Genomic DNA, 20,518 nt, shown 5'->3' with positions numbered 1-20,518 from the left:
CCCAAATAATGTAATATTTAATGGCACTGATGGATAAAATTTTCTCTCTGAAATAGATGAAGTTCTAACATTGTTAGTTCAGTAGCCCCCTTCTATTGCTTTACCCACATAAGTTTATCTAAAAGGGACATGGCTTCTGTGATATTTTTAGGTGTTGATCTCTGACTTCAACTGCTATTATATCAGGTATTTGGTGGGAACTGAAGTGAGAATCCCAATCGATTTCACATCAGCCTCTGTACAACTCTCAGATACAGTAGCTTGCTCTTAAGCAGACAGCATTTAAGACAGCTGTCTAGAAAAGGAGTGTTGTGTTACTCCCGAAGCCCGCTGGTTGTGTCAGAATGGCTGTTAAAATAACAACTCTATGAGAGAGGGGTTTTTTTAAATATCAGTAAGATTAAAACATTGCCCTCCTTTTCCTTTCCTATGGAACTCTGTTTTAGTCAGTAACAAAATAGTGTATGGGCCATGGATACAATGGTGGAATCATTAGCTAAGAAAATAATTTTTTACCCCAGAATGGGAGCAACTATGCCTACCTGGAGCAACTGGAGAGCTTGTCTGCCAAAGGCCGCCCAATACCAGTGCGTCTCGATGCCCTGCCCCAGCTGGAGTCACAGGTAGCTGCAGCACGTGCCTGGAGAGAGCGCACAGGAAGGACCTTCCTGAAGAAGAACTCAAGCTACAGCCTGTTACAGGTGAGCGACACACACTCTGTGTCAGCCTTCAGAAACTGGTCTTGATGGCCCTCTGCGGTCTGGAGGGAACAGGTGGTTCAGTTACAGTAGGTTACAGCTCCTTTTGATAATAGTATATAATAAAAAACTTCAACTGTCCTTGAGTGATGAAAAGAATGAAAAAAGGCAAAAAGTCTGTGTGTCGTTAGTCTGTTTTGTGTATAGCAAACCTAAACTCTTAGTTTTGAAGAAACAGATTAAAACTTTCCTTTTTGGAAAGAAAAGGATTTCTTTTTCTTTTCTGTGTAAGCGTAGAAATGTAGACCTGAAATGCACATAGAAACTGTCTGTAATTAAGGGATGTTTACCTTGTTCCACTGCTAAAATTCCAAGAAAATAGATTAGATACTCTTATAGTTAAATAGCTTATAAAATAAGTCAACTACTGTTTATTTCACTTCAATGAAAGTAGTCACTGTCTTTGTTTTTAAAGTCATTCATGTGTCTGAAGGTTTATCATATCTATTTGACAGGCTTCCCTTTTCTGGGGAAAACAATTCCAGTTCTTTCAGTGCTTTCTTGTAGGCTGTATTTTTCATACTCCTTTCTTGCTGCTATTTTCTGAGGTTTGTCTTAACTTTCAGTGTGATGTCCAAAACCAGACAGAATCCTCTCATGATGGCTTCCCTAGTGCCTTGTGAAGTGCAATAATCACGTCTTTTGTCTCAAAGGGGTTACTGTTGTTTAATGTTGCCCAGTGGGATCTGCCACTATTGCAACATCACCACACCGATTTCTGTTCCGTTCCTGATGCACTCTAGGTCCAGATATTTTTTGCCGTGTATTTTTTCTGCCTAACTAGTTATTTAATATGCTCTTGTTTTCCATTTGACTGTTTTCCTAAATGTATCAACTTGAACTTTCTGTATTGAATTTAATTTGCTAGATTTTATATTTAAATATGCTTTCCAACTAGTCAAGATTACTTAAAATTTAATTCTTGTCCTTTTAAGTGCTTTGCAGCCTCTCATATTTGATACCTAAAGGCTTGTAGCATATTTTTAGTTTTGTTTCAGCCACCAAATTGCCAATGTAAATATGAAATCATGGCACATCTTTAAGACTTACAATTGACGAAGGCGCTTGAAGTGAATGTGAAATTACTGATATCTAACTGTGTACAGTATTTCAGTCAGCTCTATGTATGATAGCTTAATCTGAATACATTTTGTAAGTTATTCATGAAAACACAGTGACTTTCAAGTTGACCTGCCACACATTGCTTTAGTGCTGATTACATTGAAATTCCATATGTTTGAAATACTTTTATCCTTTTCTGTTTCTTTCTCTTCTTCCTAGCATTAATTGACAGATACCAGAGGTATTAGATTGCTGAGTATTTTTCGCTCTCTGGTGACTCTGTTGTAATTTATTAGATGTTCTTATATATGTCCCTGAAATCATACCATTAGAACTTCTTTCTGTTCTTGGCATCCTTGGCTCTGACTGTAAGTTTTCTTGTTGGTTACAGGTTCTGAGCCCTCGGACTGATATTGGTGTTTATGGAAGCAGTAAGAACAGGCGGAAGAGGGCAAAGGAGTTGATGGAGAAGGAAAAGGAGAAAGATCTTGACCTGGAATCCCTAAGTGAGCTGGAAGATGGGCTGGAGGAGGCCAGGGACACTGCAGCTGTGGTAAGGAGCAGTGAAAGGTAGTGTCTCCTGATGTGTGGGTTTAATTTGTCTCTAAACTGTGTAGAAATCTTATAGAAGAGCTGATAAATGGACCTCATTGAAAAAAATGTCTCTTAATATGATGTTTGACACAAGAATATAGTTCAGCTTTAATTGCAGTGAAAGCAGAGGCAAGCACAGTTCAGAGTATAAGTGCTGGTATTTAATATGTATTGGGCTATGTGTAAGACTTAAATGTTCTTAGGTTAATAATCTGTGGCTGCTCATCTAATATTATTAACATTTATTGCCCTTTCTCTGGGAACAAAGAAAATATATGCAGGCTCATTAATGTGGGATATTCAGTCTATTTTACCTTAGTATGCTTTGTTATAGTTACTCAAATGGAGACACTGAGGAAATGCAAGTTGCTTCAGGAGATACGTGGTCACTCAGATGCTCCTGGTGCTGAGTCAACATTGAAACACTGCTCAACTGCGTTGTCTTGGTAGACAGATGGACGGAGCCATTTCTGACTTCTTTCCTGGAGTCAAAACCTATTCTTCTGGCAGCCTTATGACAGATTTAATTATGAACTTGAGAAACTTCGTAGATATGGAGAAGGTTATCTAAAGCTTACATAGAATCTGAGTCAGAAGGACTCAGGGGAGTATTGAGTAATTGAGGAGGAGGTATTTTAGCTAAAGTTTTAATTAGATCACACAATTCCTAAATATTGGGCTAGCATAACTAGGAAGATCTCTTGCTATGATTTTTTTGTTTTCTTTCATATATTGCTAATAAAATGTGATCTCTTTTAGCTGTGAAGGTCATGAAATGTTTTTTTTTTTTTTTTTTGTCTTTGCTGGATAGGTGGCTATATTCAAGGAGCGGGAACAGAAGGAGATTGAAGCCATGCATGCTCTCAGGGCAGCTAACTTGGCCAAGATGACTATGGTGGATCGGATCGAAGAAGTCAAATTCTGTATCTGCCGCAAAACAGCTAGTGGGTTCATGCTACAGTGTGAACTGTGCAAAGACTGGTTTCACAGTGGCTGTGTGCCTCTTCCCAAAACAAGTTCTCAGAAGAAAGGCTCTAGTTGGCAGGCCAAAGAAGTGAAGTTTCTGTGTCCGCTTTGCATGCGTTCTCGAAGGCCACGGCTTGAGACAATACTGTCTCTGCTGGTGTCCTTGCAGAAGCTGCCCGTTCGGCTGCCAGAAGGGGAGGCATTGCAGTGCTTAACTGAACGCGCCATGAGTTGGCAGGACCGAGCCCGGCAGGCTTTGGCCACTGACGAGTTGTCTTCTGCTTTGGCCAAGCTTTCTGTGCTCAGCCAGCGAATGGTGGAACAAGCAGCACGGGAGAAAACAGAGAAAATAATCAGTGCAGAGCTACAGAAAGCAGCAGCTAACCCAGACCTGCAGGTAGGGATGTGGATATCTTGTTCTTTACTGTGCTTGTCCTTCTTCAGTGTGTCAAAATCCCATATCTTTCTTGGAGAAGCCTGGGGAGAGGGGAGGTCAGTGAAAACGCTGAGAATTAGACATACCAAAATGAGTTAGTTCAATGCTCCCTGGTCTCAAGCTGTGGTTGGCTTAAGTCAGTGATATGCTGCTCCAGGAGCAGGTCTCTTGCTTTGTACTCATTGTCCATAGCAACTGCTGAAGGTGCTTGTAAGAAACATTAGTTCAGATAAAACCAGTAAGAGTAAGAGCCTGAAGATGTGTAAAAGCAATGGCTACTTCAGTGTTCAAATGCCAGTTCCCTCTTGTTAGAATTAAAGTTCTCAGTGTTCATAATTTCTCATGGATTGTCATTGCGCATTTGGTACCTTGCTAGTGAATTTTAGCAAGGACTATAGGCCAGTGCTGGTACTTTACAGCTGACATCTTTGTCTTGATCTTGAGATCAGATGGTGCTGTGGTGAAGAAGTTTGTTCAAGCACAGGCTATAATTTGGTAGCACTGAACAGCACTATCTAGATCTTTGTAGTCACTACTATTCAAAAACGTGGAAATGAAATCTAATACAACCTTTTCCTTGGGTATTTTCCTACCTTTCTTCAAATCTCGCTGTAACTAGGCTTTTCTGTGATTGTCCAGGCAATTATCCTCAGGCCAAAAAAACCACTGTTTTCTTTGTCTGTAACTCTTTAGCTTTTTGATAGATTCTTTTTTTTTTTTCTGGAAATGTTACTGTTTCATTCCTGTATTCCATCTTTCTTTTAGGGACACTTGACAAGTTTCCAGCAATCGGCCTTTAACAGAGTGGTAGGGAGTGTGTCATCATCCCCACGGCAGACCTTGGATTATGATGATGAAGAGACAGACTCTGATGAAGACATCAGGGACACATATGGCTATGACATAAAGGTAAGTAATCCAGGGTGGCTTGTCTGCATGGAATTAATGCAGAACACCTGTTTCTTATTAAACCAATTCATTTCAGAATTTTTTGTCTTAAGATGTCTATGTACATTCTGCCCTGGCTTCTGTTGCAGAAGAGGTATTTCTTGATTTTATCTGAAGGTCTCAGTTCTGGACTATTGGGAAGTTTTGTATTGTTTTTATTCAGAATTTCCAAATGTCCTGTTTGAGTTTCAAAAGGTGCTTTTTAGTGCTAAAGAAGAAGATATGCCTCTCAAAGGATTCATATTTATAATACCATGGAGGATGAACGTTGTCTTTATACCCCATTCAGAGATACCATGAATCATAAACATGAGTAAGTGTCTATACAGAGAGCTCTTCAATAGATTTTGCTACAGCAAAAAATGAGTCTTTGAAAAATGCCTGCCCTATAAGAAGTTTCCTGATGCCAGAGCTTCTTTCACACTTTCATACCTTTCTCTTCATTCAACCTTCATATAAAGGAGGTACATATGTTCAGTTTTGGATGCATGGAAATACTCAGGACTAGATTCTGTCGTGTTGTAAAATTAGTGTCTGGATTCAATTCAGAAATTGTAACTGCAGTTAAATTTTTAAAATATTTTAACTAGAGAAGAACTGTCATGAGAAAAGGCAATGTTAGAGATAGCCAGGTATTTTCTGTGTCATGTATTTCACTTCAGAACTTCTGAAATGTCCTTTTGATATACGTAGAGACAAAAGCTATGCCACTATTTCTTCTTATGCAGTGTTTTCTTTTTAGCAATAGTGTCATATCTACCTTAAAAGATGCCAGCTTAAAAGGCAGTGGGGTCATGTAAATTCTAAGGCAAATTTTCTCGTTTATAAAGGGACAGCAAATTTTCCAGGTATTATTTGCCTTAATCTCCTGGTTTTAGTGTTTTGTTTTTAAGCAGCTTTATGCATATGCACACGTTTGTCTTACAGTCCCATGTGAAATGTCAACAAGAGTACATTGCAACTGGGTGTTACAGCTTTTAATTAAATTAGTTTGTATGTATATAAATAATTTTCAAACTGTTCTTTGCGTCAGGAGTCATAATAAGACATTTCTGAAAGATGTGGCATTTTCTGAGGCTGTGATAAAGCATATGTCAAGAAAGATGACATATGCTTGTCAGGGTCTGAGGGTTTTGCAGGAGTGTATTTTCACTTATTTAATGATTCTGTTGTCATGATTTCAGAATCTGTTACTTAACTCTTTTTAATTTGGATGTCTATCACTATATGTAATTGTAAAAACTTTAAAATCTGTCAAAGCAAAGCTGATAGGGACTAGAAACGTCTTTTGCTGGTCAACAAACATGGTTAGAATAGATGATGGATTTTCAGGCAACCAAACTCTTCACTTCTAAACTAGGAGGAGCAAAGTTCAAAAGAAATAGCAAAGTTGCTCAGAGTTTAATTATTTTTGTACTATTAGCTTTCAAGAGTTGGTTTCTTTTCAGTCGATAAACATTTTTCCAGTCATGTGGATTTTTTTGGAATTTTTTAAAAAAGTTATATAGAGCATGATGCACCATGTATAAATTTGCTTTGACCACCTTCTTATGGACCCCGTGGAAGTAGTCCTTGCATCCCTAAGTATCCATAGACTGTACTTTGAAAACCACAGTCTTGGACATCTCAAGTACAACAGTGGCTACAGAAACAGATGTGAAAAGGCCTGTTTGTTTATAGTGTGCTTCTTCTGATTAAAACATGATTCTTGCCAGCGAATGCCTCATGAGTGCAATAGCTAGACTTGTTTTAAGATTTGTTCCAAGCAGACTGATTCACTGGTCAAATTTACTGTGAATTTTCTTCACCTTTAATTGCTTTCATTTTTGTCTTGTGTATTTTTTTCTCATTCCTTTGCACCTATGTTGCCTGTGGCTACCAAATGGTGATCTCTTTTTATTAATTTCCCTATTGGCCCTGAGCTTTCTTTAAAGTAGTATAATATGATAACCCGAACAAGATATTGTAGGAGATAAGGCCTTTATTATGTAAGGAGAAAGATCTTCCTCTTTGTGAATTCTACCTTTTCATCTGGACAATTTAAACCTGAATTTCCTACTTCTAGTTCTGTACTGAAATCATTAGTGTGCACTTTTCACTTCCTTTTAAGAGTGTAACTGAAAGCCAAACAGAGATTACCGTTCTTAAACTCCCTTTTTATGTCATGAAATAGCAGTGTCTGGATGGTACAGTTTCCTGAGTTGGCCATTTTGGGACACATACAGCTAATCTTCAGTTAAATATTGTCAATAACTGCTCTACAGCCTTTCTTTTCCTTTAAGCCAGCCTCTTCTTTTTTATTGTTTTCTGAAAGACTTCAGTCTGACATGGCACACTAAGTAGGCTCAACCTCTTGGCCAGTTTCATCAGAGATGTGATGGGGAAGCTAAGTTCTGGAAAGTGCTGTGGAAATAGACAACTGGTTGAGGAGATTATCCTGATTAATATAGCCTGCAGGGATCAGTAAGAAGAGGTAGAAGTTAGTACTAGGATGCATCAGGGAATCCACTCAGATGGGCCTGTGCCTTCTCTGAATTCCTTACCTAATGTAATGCAAGTCAAACAAAGCTTCCCCCACTGCTCAGAGGTTCCTAATCTCTCTTCTCTTAATTGACCATCTGCACCTGAAGGCCTGTGTCCTGTATCAGAGTGTGATGTATCTAAAAAGTCAAGCATCCGTCCTACACAATGCACTGAGTGTATTAAGTGTCTTACACAATGCACTGAGCTGAGTGCAAGCCAATGCCATCATTTGTTCTGTTAGTAGCAATATTCAGAGCAGTCTGAAGTATTACAGCCCTCTTCTGTTCAGTGTTTGGTCTTATTTTAAAATGATTCAAGGCTGCCATAAAAGTCCCAATCCCAGGGCAATGTTTGATTGTTTGTCATTATGTTGATATGTTACTATGCTGGAACATCCCATTTTTTTCCTTACCTGTAACATCTTTAATAATTTCTTTCTGTAGTAACCATTATTTACTCAACGTACCCCTGTTTTACTAAAAATGCCAATCTTTATGGCCTTGCAGTCAGTTTTTTGAAGCAAAAAAAATTTATGTAGGCTAGGAGTAAGCCTCTTTTCATTATGCTGGCTTCTGAAGACCATACTTGAGGGACTACTGAGTGAGGGAACTTGTGAAGTGTTTCTCATGTACTAACTATGAATCTATTGACCTATTCCCATAGTTGTGTTCTTCTACTGCTTAAGTAGGGAGAAAATTTTTACCTTTTGCATAAGATCTTGGTGTCTCTGATAGGTTGCTTCAAAGTAGAGTTTTAGGAACAGCAGGCTGGTGAGTCGTAGTAGAATTTGCTTTGAAGTAAGTATTTTCTGGATCCATATGTTGCATGTTTTCTGTGGGTCTTTTTCAGGACAATGCCAGTGTAAAATCCTCTAGCAGCTTGGAGCCCAATTTGTTTTGCGATGAGGAAATCCCCATTAAATCGGAGGAAGTGGTGACCCACATGTGGACTGCTCCCTCGTTCTGTGCCGAACACGCATATTCATCTGCTTCTAAAAGTTGCTCTCAAGGTATTTGCTTTTGTATACATTGAGGAAAAAAAATGAACAGGTAGCTGGGCTGAGCAGTCAGTAAGGAGGGGAACTGCTCTGTTACCTCTGCTATTTGTAGAGGATATGTTTGTATGAAGGTACAGTAGAGTTACATTGCAGTTGGTTTCCTGAGGTCTGATATATGAACCTGTGTCAATGTTTTTTCCTTGGGATTGTCTTCCCCTCTTAGATTGTTGTTGTAAAAAGCATGTAATTTCTTTTGGTTCTGATCTCATGCTTTTATCCTTCCTTGACTTGCCTCCTGTCTGAAAGGTTCTAGCACTCCAAGGAAGCAGCCGCGGAAGAGTCCACTGGTACCTCGCAGTTTGGAGCCCCCTGTATTGGAGCTGTCACCTGGAGCAAAAGCTCAGCTAGAAGATCTCATGATGGTAGGAGATCTACTGGAGGTATCGCTGGATGAGACTCAGCACATCTGGCGGATTTTACAGGCTACTCATCCACCCTCGGAGGACAGGTTCCTTCATGTCATGGAGGTATGGAAATAGAAGAAATATTCTGGTATGGAAAAAAAACCCCTTCACGTTATTTTGGTGTGTGGTGTTTTGGGTTGTTTTTTTTTTTTTGGTGGTTTGTTGTTGTTGTTGTGTTTTGTTGTTTTGTTTTTAATATATTTGGTAGTTGAGTGCTTAGTTACTTTACATGTTTGGATTTCAACCGAGGAGTTGTAGATTCCAGAAAATAACAGAATAAAATCTCAGAAAATTCAGTTCTTGATCACTCATGCCGTAGCACCATCCTCCACAATTGACTATATTTAGAATAGTTTTCTCAGGCAGTTCCATATGCAAACCTTAATTTAGAAAATACAACATTAGGGAAGGAAACACTGTTCTTTATTATGCTTGAAATAAGAACTGCTCTGCAAAAGAATTACAAGAGACATTTAGGACAATGGAATGTCTACACTTAGCTTATATAACTTGGTACTTGTATGTTGCTGAACTTTTGTTGTTACTGGGGAAAGAACACCTTAAAATAAAATGTAGTTTAGTGCAGTGCAGGTAGTAAGATTCCTATTCTTCTTCAGAATAGCATAAGCACAGCATTTTTTTTAATTAATATTCCATGAAGATGTGCTGATCCACATGTGCATCTTCATGATGCTTAGATGACAATGAATGAGGCAGGTTTATCTTCCGATTCTCAGATCTGGTCCAAATTGCTTAGCCCCCTTCATGCAGGGGGTAAATGGTGTGTGTGAATGAGAGGTGTGTGCTGGAAGAGAAGGTAAAACTCTTGTGCTGAAGAGCTGTGTTGGAACCCATCCTTTGTCATTCGTCAGAAGGTAGGAGTCAGTTTGACCACATATAGTTACAGAGTATACAATTGCTTTTTGGTTACTGAACAACAGAGGTCATTTATAGAAGATGGTTCTTTTTTGACTTTTCGGCTGTGTACAGTAATATAAGATGGAAGGTTACATGCTATGAACAGGAAGGTTAGTTGAGCATTTTAATCCGCTGTCTCATTTTCTGAGTGCCACCCATATACAATGGATAAGTCAAGGTGTTGCCATGCTGCTATCAGGTAGGACAGTAGTATAAAGCAGACGTTGCCTCCAAAGAAGTACTGCTTTACCATGTTTTGACCCAAGTATTTAACTTTGTAAGCTTAATGCTCTTTGAATGAAATGATTTTGGCATGGAATTGATCAAAGAACAGTTTGAATGCCAGCAGATAGTAATTTATTAAAGGTGTGCCAGACTGTTATATTAATAGGTAAGCACAACTTCTTTTCTGTGGGGGATGTGTTACAACATTTTCTGATTAACCTTTATGAATACTTGTTTGACCAGAACTATTAATTTGGAATTGAATACCTTTCTATGTCTATTTATGTGCAAAATAGGTAGACTTCTGTAAAATAATCTTCAGAGGATTTGTTTTTGGGTGGAGTAGCTATATTAAGTAATGTACAGAAAACAGAGTCTTTCTTTACTGGCTTATAGTAAGTCCTTAATTTATTAATAATTATTAAGGTTAAAGTGTATGTCTGGATTAACTGAAACTGAGTCAGTCCTGTTTGTACAAAAGTTATGCATGTGAATCTTTCAGATAAAAATAGGACTTGTCACTGAGGATGCTACCTGCAGTGACAAGAGTTTGCCAATTTTGAGCCTCGCTTCTGAACTGAATCTGCTATTTAAGAGTTGTTAATGACACCAGGTTATTTACGATGTGTGCCGGTTTGGGAGCTCTTCAAATAATGGATCTGTTACTTTCTTTCCTTGCTTGAGTTAATGATAGATTTTAAGAATTCACCAATTGGTCTTTCTTAATCTCCAGAATAGCAATTGCGTTCTCTCAAAAATAATTACAGGCAAGACTGACCTAGGATGAAAAATAAGCAAGAACATCTAACAAATGATTAATCTTCTCAACTTTTATTACAAACCAATATGAGAAGGGGGTTGTAGTTATTGTTTATTCTGTCTCCTTACTCTTACTATTATTTACTTTTTCCACTGGACATTTTTAATTAATTGTCCTTTGACACAGTTGATACCACTTAGGATTTTTTTTCTAGTATGGTTGAGCCTATTTTTGTTGAGTGTTTGTAGCAGTATGCTGTTGAATAGGTTTCTTCATACCATGTCGGGGTAATGGTGGAGGTAGGTACATCTCTCAAACTAGAGGTTTGCAGTATATGGAAATTTACATGTGAAAAAAAAATAAATCTCTTTTCACCCTTTCTGTGAAGGATGACAGCATGGATGAGAAACCGCTGAAAATGAGAGGGAGAGACTCTTCTGAGAGGAAGCGGAAACGAAAGCTGGAGAGAGCAGAGCAGTTCTTTGGAGATATGAAGCAAAAATCTAAAGAGCTGAAAAAACTGGAAAAACCCAAAAAGAAGAAGCTAAAACTCACCATGGATAAGACAAAGGAGCTGAACAAGCTGGCAAAGAAACTGGCCAAGGAAGAGGAGCGCAAGAAAAAAAGAGAAAAGGCAGTTGTCACAAAGGTGGAACTAACAAAGGAGAGCACAGAGAAGAAAAGAGAGAAGAAGGTTCTAGATATTCCTTCTAAGTACGACTGGTCAGGAGCAGAAGAGTCGGATGATGAGAATGCTGTATGTGCTGCACAGAACTGCCAGAGGCCCTGCAAGGACAAAGTGAGTTTTTGCTTCGTTCTGTCATAATCAATTCCATGCAAAGTCCAACGCCAGTGCAATTTAATAATTAGGTTGTGTGGCATGAGCAGCATAAGTGGGGTCATTGGAAGTAAGAAGGGAATGAGTAGTACTTGGGTAAGTACACAGATGATGTAGATAAAACCATAGAATTTCCTTACTCTCTTAAGGACTTCAGAACAGGAGAAGATGGAAGATTAGAATCTGGGACAAGGTGCTCTGTCTTGCTTGGGAAGTTTAACCTCTTCAAGCTGTGCAATTTTTTGCTGGCTATATGCAACACTCCTTGATTCAAAGGATCAATTCTATGACTCAGCTAAAGTGTTCCTGACTTTAATGCGTTTCTGAGCAGAAGTGGGATGTGTGATGTTCCTAAATGAGGTAGATTTTCTGTATTTCTTGCATACAGTCTGTGAACAGTGATGCTGCAGGCTGAGGGAGCTACAAACTGCGGTGCTTCACTTTTCTTGCTGGAGAAAAATTATCAGTGATTTTTAGACCTCATTGGATTATAACAAAAGAAAAATGATCTCCCTCTGTCTATGGTACTTTCTGTCCTGATTGTCAGTTTTAACACTGACTAATTGATGATCAAAAAATGTTGGTTTTTTTTTTTTTTAGAAAGAAGAAAAAAAACTGCTCCCAGTAATAACTCTGGGATTGACACTATACTGCACTGGCCTGCACAAGAGAGAGTAGGAACAAATACAAATACCGAGTACTTGTTTCGCAAAATCGAAACCTGGAATTCGAGTGTTCATTTGAACATGTAAAAAGACCAGTTAAAGGACCAGTTTTGAAGTCTTAAACTGAGACCAAGTCTAGAAGTTAATGACTCAAAAGATGATAGTCTTTATACTACTGTTCTCTTTACTTCACAGATGATAATTAGTACATTCTTACAGAAATTGAGATTACAAGAGATAGAAGCGTGCCTTCAAGTTCATATTGTAAAGGAGTTTGTATTAAATTTGTCAGACTTCCACAAATTAAACAGTAAAATTCCTGATTGTGCAATCCAAACTTTTACTGGAATGACTGTCTTGCCTTAAGGTTGGACGTGTTTTTGTATATTCAACAGGCGAATGCCACACAGGTGAAAAGTAACAGATAAAGGAATGTAATGACTGAAGCTGCAGCACTTAGTGTCCATTACCAGTCACTTCTAAAAATTATTCAGGAATAGTTTTCCTACAAACTAAAGTAAAATCTTGAGCTCATGATGTTATGTTATTTCAGATAGGTTGCCACTACCATTACTTTTCTAATATATTTGAATTTGCACATGCCCCTGTAAGGTCAAAGCAGAACTACAGCAGTAACGTTTATTTATAGCTGTACCAGTGCATGCCATTAAAATTAAGAATCTGTGTTCCTTATGCTGCGGATCTCAGTTTCTGCCCACTGACTCAAATTAAAGTGTACTTTTTCTCAGGGAATTACAGAAATCTAATGAAGATGTCTTTTTTTCTTCTTAAGTTTTAATTTACTCTTTATGCCTTTTTCTGGTAGTTCTATAGCAAGCTCAGCTCAGTCTGAAATATTTTAGCTTAAATGTTCTGACTTTGGAGTTAGTTTATGTGCATTTTTTTCAGCATTTGGTGGCCAGCTGTATACCCTGCAGCCCCTGTATCTAGCTGGTAGAAAAGTGTTAGAGGTACTGATGTCATGTGGCTTTTTTTTAGCCAAAAGCAGTAATCAAATCTTTCTGTTTTCTGTAATTTTTAAGTTGCGAAAGCTACCATTTGATAATGCAGCCTAAGGGGATGGAGATAGATATATATATATATATATACACACACATATATATAAAAAAAATTCAGAATGTGTATTTGTAGACTCCATCTGTGCTGAAGTAACTGTCCTTGAGCGTGCTTCTATTTTAAATGTGTTCTAGCATACCTGTCTTTCATCTGGGGAGAGCTGACCTGTTGTCTTCCCCAGTAACAGTGGTTTGTGTTTGTATTGTGATGGTCTAAGGATGCAAGAGGGGCAAGGTTTGTTGGAAGAGTGAGGTTTTTTTAATTAAACTCAAGTAGCTTGTTAAAACAGGCTCTGTAGGGCATTAATTTGTGTCCAAAAGCTTTTGTGTTATAGGTATATCTAGGTGGGTTTAATAGAAGGCATTTTCTTCATAGAAACTCTGCCTATCTGTCTTTCCTTGTAATGTGCTATGCGTTGCTGATCTGATCTCTTGCAGGTAGACTGGGTGCAGTGCGATGGTGGCTGCGATGAGTGGTTTCATCAAGTTTGTGTTGGCGTGTCTCCAGAAATGGCTGAGAATGAGGATTACATCTGTATAAACTGTGCAAAGAAGCCAATGCAGGGATCAGGTAGCCCTGCTCATGCACCACCTCCTCCTTTCTTACTGAGCTACAAACTACCAATGGAAGATCTTAAGGAGACAAGTTAGCAACTACTCGATGCCTGGAACTTGTTGGGAAACGGACCACTGAAACCCTACAGAAAGAGAGGGTTTGAAGCTAATGTAGCCACTGAGCTTCACTTCCAAGGATGTACAGACCTGCAGCAGAGTTGGTCCCTTCCTTACAGCTGGCTTCCTTCATCAAATGGGGATGTCAAGGCACAGTGGTACCGACTCATCTATGCAGACACCACCTGATTAGGAGCTCCAGCCAGTGTTTTTTGACTTATTTCCATCTTTGAGTGTGGCTGTTGCTCTTAGAGACTGTGCAAACCCGAGGCTGTTACACCTGTTCAGGGTGTTACAAGTACACGTTGGCAGTGGAGCTGGCCTGGAATTGGTGGGCATAGGCTGGAGCTTTTAGGCCTACTAGGTTACCTAAGGAGGTGACTTTGGAAGTTATCTTTTGCCTCCCCATTCCAACACAGTGAGTAGGGGCAGTGTCTTGAGAGAGTTGAGTTGCCTCCATATCCAGGCAGCTAACACTACACTATAAAGATGGGAGCAAGTGGATGAATTTCTTTTAATTTCTCTTTTGTAGCTAAAGGGCAGAGGAGCTCATGATCTCAGAAATCAGCAAAGGTTCTGTTTACCAAAAAAAGAAACCCAACTCTACTCTACTAGGCAAATTTGTTTCCCTAGTGGGGAACAGCTGATCTTCCTGTCCTGAGGAGGGCCAGAAAACATTGACAATGTCTAGCTGGATCAGAGCTTGGGAAGAGCAGAGTGCTTCCCTTACCACAGGAGTGCCCTCTCCTGTTCTAGGCTTTGCTTAGAGTTCTGCACTCCTGCACATTAACGTTGTCTCACGCAGGATGGAGCTGGCAAGGAGGTACAGCACCCAGGGCACCAGCCTCTGTGATCTGTACCCAGGGATGGGAAGGAAAGAAGACAGCCCACTTACCTCAGAGGTTACACTGACATGTGCTTCTCTGAAAGTTTCACTCACAACTGTTTCCAGTATCACCAGGCTACGGGCATGGCCTCAAGCGATACCAGCAAGCAGTGTTTGCAGATACTGTTCGCACCGCAAATCCCTTTCCCTGCTGGCTTTGCTGGATGTGTACCAGTGTACAATCAGCAACAGTTCTTGGTTGAAGTTGCCCCTGGCTTTGCCAGAGGACCAGAGGGCTTGGGGTCATCCTGGATGACAGTTGTTTTAGTAAATCCATTTTTAAAGAAGGACTTGTTTTTACTTTTTTCTAAATGTCTCAGACTACTGACTTGTTCTATAAATAGATTATTTTTCTTTGATTTTTTTATACTTACCACTGTTAACCAGCAGCACAGACAGAGGTTCACAAAGCAAAAACCTGCCCGTGGGCTTGGTTTTTTTACTCCATTCCTTCCTTGTAGTACAAGGAATTAGCAGTTACCTTCCCCATTCTAGCCTGACCAGCTGCCTGTGTTTAAATAGGTAAATACATTTCATGTGCTACGTTTGTGTTTAGGTTTGTTCCTATTAGTGGGGCATCTGGGCCTTAATGACTCCAGTGGATGCTGGCTTTGTGTATGTGAATGTCTGGAGCCAGCCACTGGGCTGTCTTGTCCTCCTCTCCACTCGCTCCCTATTGTGTTTCCATTCTTCTGCAGTTCTAGGAGTGTTGTAAGTAGTGTCCAGTCTTACTAGGAGCTGGATTGGGATTTAAAGAAATATTGACAAAAACAAAAGTGTGCTGTCTTGACTGTTCTGTGTCCCTTCACTTGTTCTTTAATATTTGGAAGTTTATTTATCTGGCAGATTTATCCATCCAAAAAAAAATTCAGCTCAGGTAGGCAAACTTTATCCATTTGTTTTATTTATGCCTGCTATCTGGGAAGAGGAAGATGTGCAAAGAAAAAGAACTAAGATGGAGGGCAGAAGATAACAGGGTCTTGGGAGCTCCGAGTGCAAATTGGGCACAGACTTTCTAATTCCTGCTCCTTAAAGACTAATATGGTGTTAAAAGCTAAAGCAAGCTGTGGTTAAGCATGTGGCTGATCGGGCACCCTAGCAAACATAGGAGTATTATTTGTTTACTTATTTATGAAGGAGTCTATGCTATAGCTAGACATACCCTCTTTTTGCCTCCAGTTACATTTTTTTTTTTCTTCTCAGTGTACACTTAGTTTTGGTAAACTGATTTAAACAGATGTTACTTTCCTTCAAGCTTTAACTGATGGTACTACATAAATGTTTCCCTATATGGAGTGGATAGGCTTATCTGTCACTGATGTTTGATTGTTCCAGAAGTAGACTAGTACAAGATTTCTTCAGGAATCCCAGTGTTCTGTATTCTTTCCTGACTCCTAGAATCCGTGACACAACAGGGACAATATGGTTAGCATACCCTGTTAGCCACTGAGCATATCCTCTTAACCATTCCTCCATTCTGTCGCGATAAAATCATTGTTGTATGTAATTACATCGACTGGAAAAGAGATCTTTTAGTAAACCTGCATTGAATGTTCCTGTTTCTCTGAGTAGAAAGCGTGGTGGAGAATGTTAACAGTGGCACTAGTTACAACGAGAAGGAAACAGACAGCTATGCGATGCAATGGTCAATCATTCTCCTTGTAACAAGCATAGAAAAGAGTAAATAACAGAATGAGAAGTGCAAATAATGTTCAAAAGGTCACATTGTTAGTAGCTGTTCTTCATGCTGCCACATGGAGAGGCTCTATTATGCTGACAAAAGGAGGTTGCCAGACTTTTTCTAGTTGTGGATGTCTCATCTGCTTTCGGGTAAGGTGTTCATAAACTGAAGACCATTGTTAGCTTTACATCTTATTGTTTAAGCTTATTTTTAAGAGCATAATTCCTCTCAAAGGATTGCTGATAGTATGAACTTATGAATAAATGTTAACTTTTGGAAAAATCTGTAGATATGTAGTTAGTGGTTGAAAAACATAAAGCTACAGCTGTGGTATTGTCTCCAGGTCTTTAGGGTTTTGGAATTTTATAAAAACATGTGCAAAGAAGCAAGCCAAAGGAAATAATTTTCTTACATGTCTGCTACAGCTGTAGGAAAAACCTTTCCTGCTTTTGGGACAAAATCTCAGTATGCACAAAATCTTTGCTCACATTTATTTAGGAAGGTACACGTCTAAATGCTGTATTCTACAAAGGATACTCTTCGTCTATCTCACACAAAAGGCAAAAAAAATGACCTGAGCTGTTGTGAGGAACTGAAAATGACCAGGACTGGAGTTGTATATCTTATCCAAAGCATGTGGTTTCAAGCTTGCTTTTTTAAGAACCAAGGCCTGAAATTGAACAGCTGTACTTGCAAAGATATACATCACTCCTGAACTTCAGTAGCATTACTTTTAGGATTCTTTTGACAGATCATCTGTACCTGAATGTTTGTGCAGCCTGGACTATTTGATAATGAAAGCTTAAGGCAGAATTAATGATATTATGAAAATTGTCTTACAGGATTGGAATACATTCACACAGCATAAGAAAAAAAAAAAGTCTGTGTATTTTGTTAGCCACACTGTGAAGCTTTCATTGATCTTTTCAGTTTTTAGAACCTTAGAATAATTTAGATTGGGGGATTGCTAGAGGCCATGTGGGTCAACCTCCTGACCAAAGCAGGGCTGACTTTTAAAGCAAGTCAAGCTTTTCAGGGCTACATCAAGCCATATTTTGAGTATTTCCAGAGGTGGGCGTTAAACAACCCCTCTGGCTTCCTGTTCCAGTTTTGTAGCATCTTCAGTGCAAACTTTTTTCTGGTATACAGTCAGATATTCACTTGCTGTAGCTTGCCTGTTGCCTCTTGAAGAATCTGGCTCCGTATTTTCTGTAGACATCCTTTAGGTAGTTGGAAGACTGCAGGTCCTGCAGCCTTGAACAAACCCAGCTCTGCCTCCCTTGAGCCATGTCACATGCTGCAGCCTTCTAACAGTCTTGGTGGTTGTCAGCTGGCCTTGTTTCAGCTTTGTCAATGTCTGGTTTTGTACTGAGGAGCCCAAAATTGTATATTTTACTCCAAATGCAGCTTACAAGTGTTGAATACAGGGGAAAAATTACTTCCTTTAACCTGCTGGCTGTGATCTTACTATGCAGCCTGGTACAGGATTGATCTTTCCAGCTGCAAGGGGACACACTGCTGACTCCTATTCAGTGTGTCCACTGTTAGCCCTAGGTGCCTTGATTTGGTATTTCTCAGGTGCAGGACTGATGAACTTAAAAAATTTTCCATCAGCACATCACTCCAGCCAGTCAAGATCCAACTGAATGGGAACCCTCTCCCCTGGTTTGGGTTGTCCTGCTCCCATCCTCCCCGCATCATTCCGTTTGGGGTCATCTGCAAACCTGATGAGAGTGCACTCTGTCCCATTATCCAGGTGGGTAAGACATGAACCAGTCTGTAGTACCAACCCTTGAGGTACTCCATGCAGCTGGCCGCCACCTAGATTTCAAATTGTTGACTACGTAAGTCTGAGAACAGTGGTCCACCCTGTTTTTCACTCCCTTTGTAGGTTGTCCATCCACTCTGTCAGTGTATTTTTGCTGTAAGTCAGGGTGAACAACCACTACTCTCCCCTCGTCCATAGGACTCATCACAGATGGCATCCAGATTAGGGTGGCACTACAGTGGTGACTATTACCAGTCACACTATTCCTCATGGGCCTGGATGTGTCTTTAAGGAGGATTTGTTCCATAATCTTCCTAGGGACCCGAGTGAAGTTCACTGCCTCGTAGTTGCCTGCATCCTTGTTTTCACCTCTTCATTAAATGGGCATGATGTGCAGAGGGGTTCATCACAAGCTGTCAAGAAAATTATTCCCCATACAGACATTTTCTTAAGGTTCATTCATCGTTGTGGCATATAAGATTTGAAGTGAAAAACCAACCAAACAAAACACAACAAACAAAACCAACCTATTTGACTTGCTGTTTGTAAGATGCGTGCAAAACTTTAAATGGCAGAACCAGGCTTCTTCAAGGGCTGCTCACACCTAAACTCCACGTGGGCTAATGAGCAGTTACGTCAGTCCCATACATCCAGATACAAGTCCAAGCTGGTCTGGTTGAAGTCAATGTTGTTGGTACATGGTCCTTTTGTACACAGCTGTTCACACTGGAAGAAAAGCATAATACAAATGAGCATGAACAGGGACATCTGATCTAGGAGACATGGAACAGTCTGCAGCTTTGTGCATTCAGCAGTAGGCTGTTTGCGAGGCAGCTGTCCAAGGATAGCTATCACCTTTATTTTATGTTGTTTTAATAACAGTTATTAGAATAAGCACAACACAGAGTTGTAGTAAAGTAAAAAGTGCTTGGATACTCATCCATTGCTTTTCAGACATGCCTTGCTGTCACTCTAGGTACATGTTGCATACCTTTATAAATGATGACTGGTTAAAAGAACTGCTGTAACATTAGTGGTCATTTTGTATGTTGGAAATGAAAGATTTTGAAAGTGTGGGAAAAGTTTCTTAAAGTCCTTCTTGAATTCACTGTTAATGCCCCTGCAAGAAGTTGAGAAGCGTGATCTGCTGAAAGCAAGATTTGAGGCTTCCTCAAGTTAGATGAAAATGACAAGCAGAGAACTTCAAATCCTTTTCAGCTGTGGTCACTAAGAATGTGTTTGGTCAGCCTGCCTGAACAGAACAGGAACTCTGCTTGCAGCACCAAGGCAGCAGGGAGATGCAATAAATCCAGCCCTTATCAAAATTCTACCCACGCTGGCTTTGGGAGGGTGATAAATGCTTAGGACAGCTGGAAACTGCACAGCAAGACATTGAGAGCATTGAGCCTTACGTAATGAGATGGCTCGGTACAAATGAATGTTAACTTGCAAGGTAAAGACAACTAAAGTAGCAAAGATTTATTGAAAAACAGCAATATTTGTAAGGAGATGTGCTCTGAATGCCTTTGAAACAAAAGCCCTACTGCAGTGAATAGTTTTTATCCTATATAGGGGTTTGTGTCTCAATTGGAGGCTTTTCAGAGACCAGTTTTTGGCCAGCTGTGTATCACCTCCCCCACCAAAAAAAAAATGTTTAAAGCTGTTCTCTGATAGAAGCAGTAGAGCCTACACAAATACAAATTACAAATTTGAGAAATAGCTCAGATTTCTGTTTACTTCTCTCAGCTGATTGCTTAACTTTGCTTGTTACACAGCTGGAAATTTAGCTATCTGGCTCTTGTGTGTGCCCCTGCAATGGCATTATCAGAGCAAAATACTGTAAAGATCAAAATCTAGACATTATCTAGACATTGATAGCGTTGCATCCTGTTATTTCCTTGCCAGCTTTCCTGATAGTCTCTCAGGAGGGGAGGCAGGAGATGGATGCCTTATCTTTGCCTAGAAGCGCTCTTGTAAGAGAAAACCAAGAAATTATCTCAAGTGTGTGAGAATATCTGATAAAGAAGTAGTGGAACCACCTGGGAGCAACCTTACCTAATGCTAATAAACCCCCAGGTGAGTGTGTGCTCTTCACCTGTTGCTGGAAGGTGCTGATCTACTGGTGCAGCTGAAAACCATGATCCAGGTTTGTATCTGTACTGGTAAGGTTCAAAGACAGCTCAGTTGCTTGCTTTCTGGGTGTTACACAGTGGGCTTTTCTACGGTTTTTAACCAAGATTTGAAGATCATCAGTCCTGGCTGCTCTCTCCCCCCCACCGCC

The 20,518-nt window shown here is 39.7% G+C and overlaps 1 protein-coding gene across 1 annotated transcript in view; it reads left to right on the top strand.

The window, feature by feature from the left end:
* The window catches only part of KDM5A (lysine (K)-specific demethylase 5A), a 48,971-nt gene extending 33,324 nt beyond the window's left edge, over positions 1-15,647 (top strand). The window contains exons 21-28 of the mRNA XM_010185058.1: positions 522-701; positions 2,212-2,373; positions 3,226-3,777; positions 4,582-4,725; positions 8,137-8,296; positions 8,591-8,811; positions 11,040-11,450; positions 13,669-15,647. Coding sequence (XP_010183360.1) covers positions 522-701; positions 2,212-2,373; positions 3,226-3,777; positions 4,582-4,725; positions 8,137-8,296; positions 8,591-8,811; positions 11,040-11,450; positions 13,669-13,881 — 2,043 coding nt within the window. The 3' untranslated portion in view covers positions 13,882-15,647. The remainder of the gene's footprint in view (positions 1-521; positions 702-2,211; positions 2,374-3,225; positions 3,778-4,581; positions 4,726-8,136; positions 8,297-8,590; positions 8,812-11,039; positions 11,451-13,668) is intronic.
* The last annotated feature ends 4,871 nt before the right edge of the window (positions 15,648-20,518 follow it).

Source organism: Mesitornis unicolor, unplaced genomic scaffold, assembly GCF_000695765.1.
Source record: "Mesitornis unicolor isolate BGI_N332 unplaced genomic scaffold, ASM69576v1 scaffold8450, whole genome shotgun sequence".
Lineage (NCBI taxonomy): Eukaryota > Metazoa > Chordata > Aves > Mesitornithiformes > Mesitornithidae > Mesitornis > Mesitornis unicolor.
The sequence above is the reverse complement of the archived record's forward strand: the minus strand, read 5'-3'. Positions and strand labels throughout refer to the sequence as shown.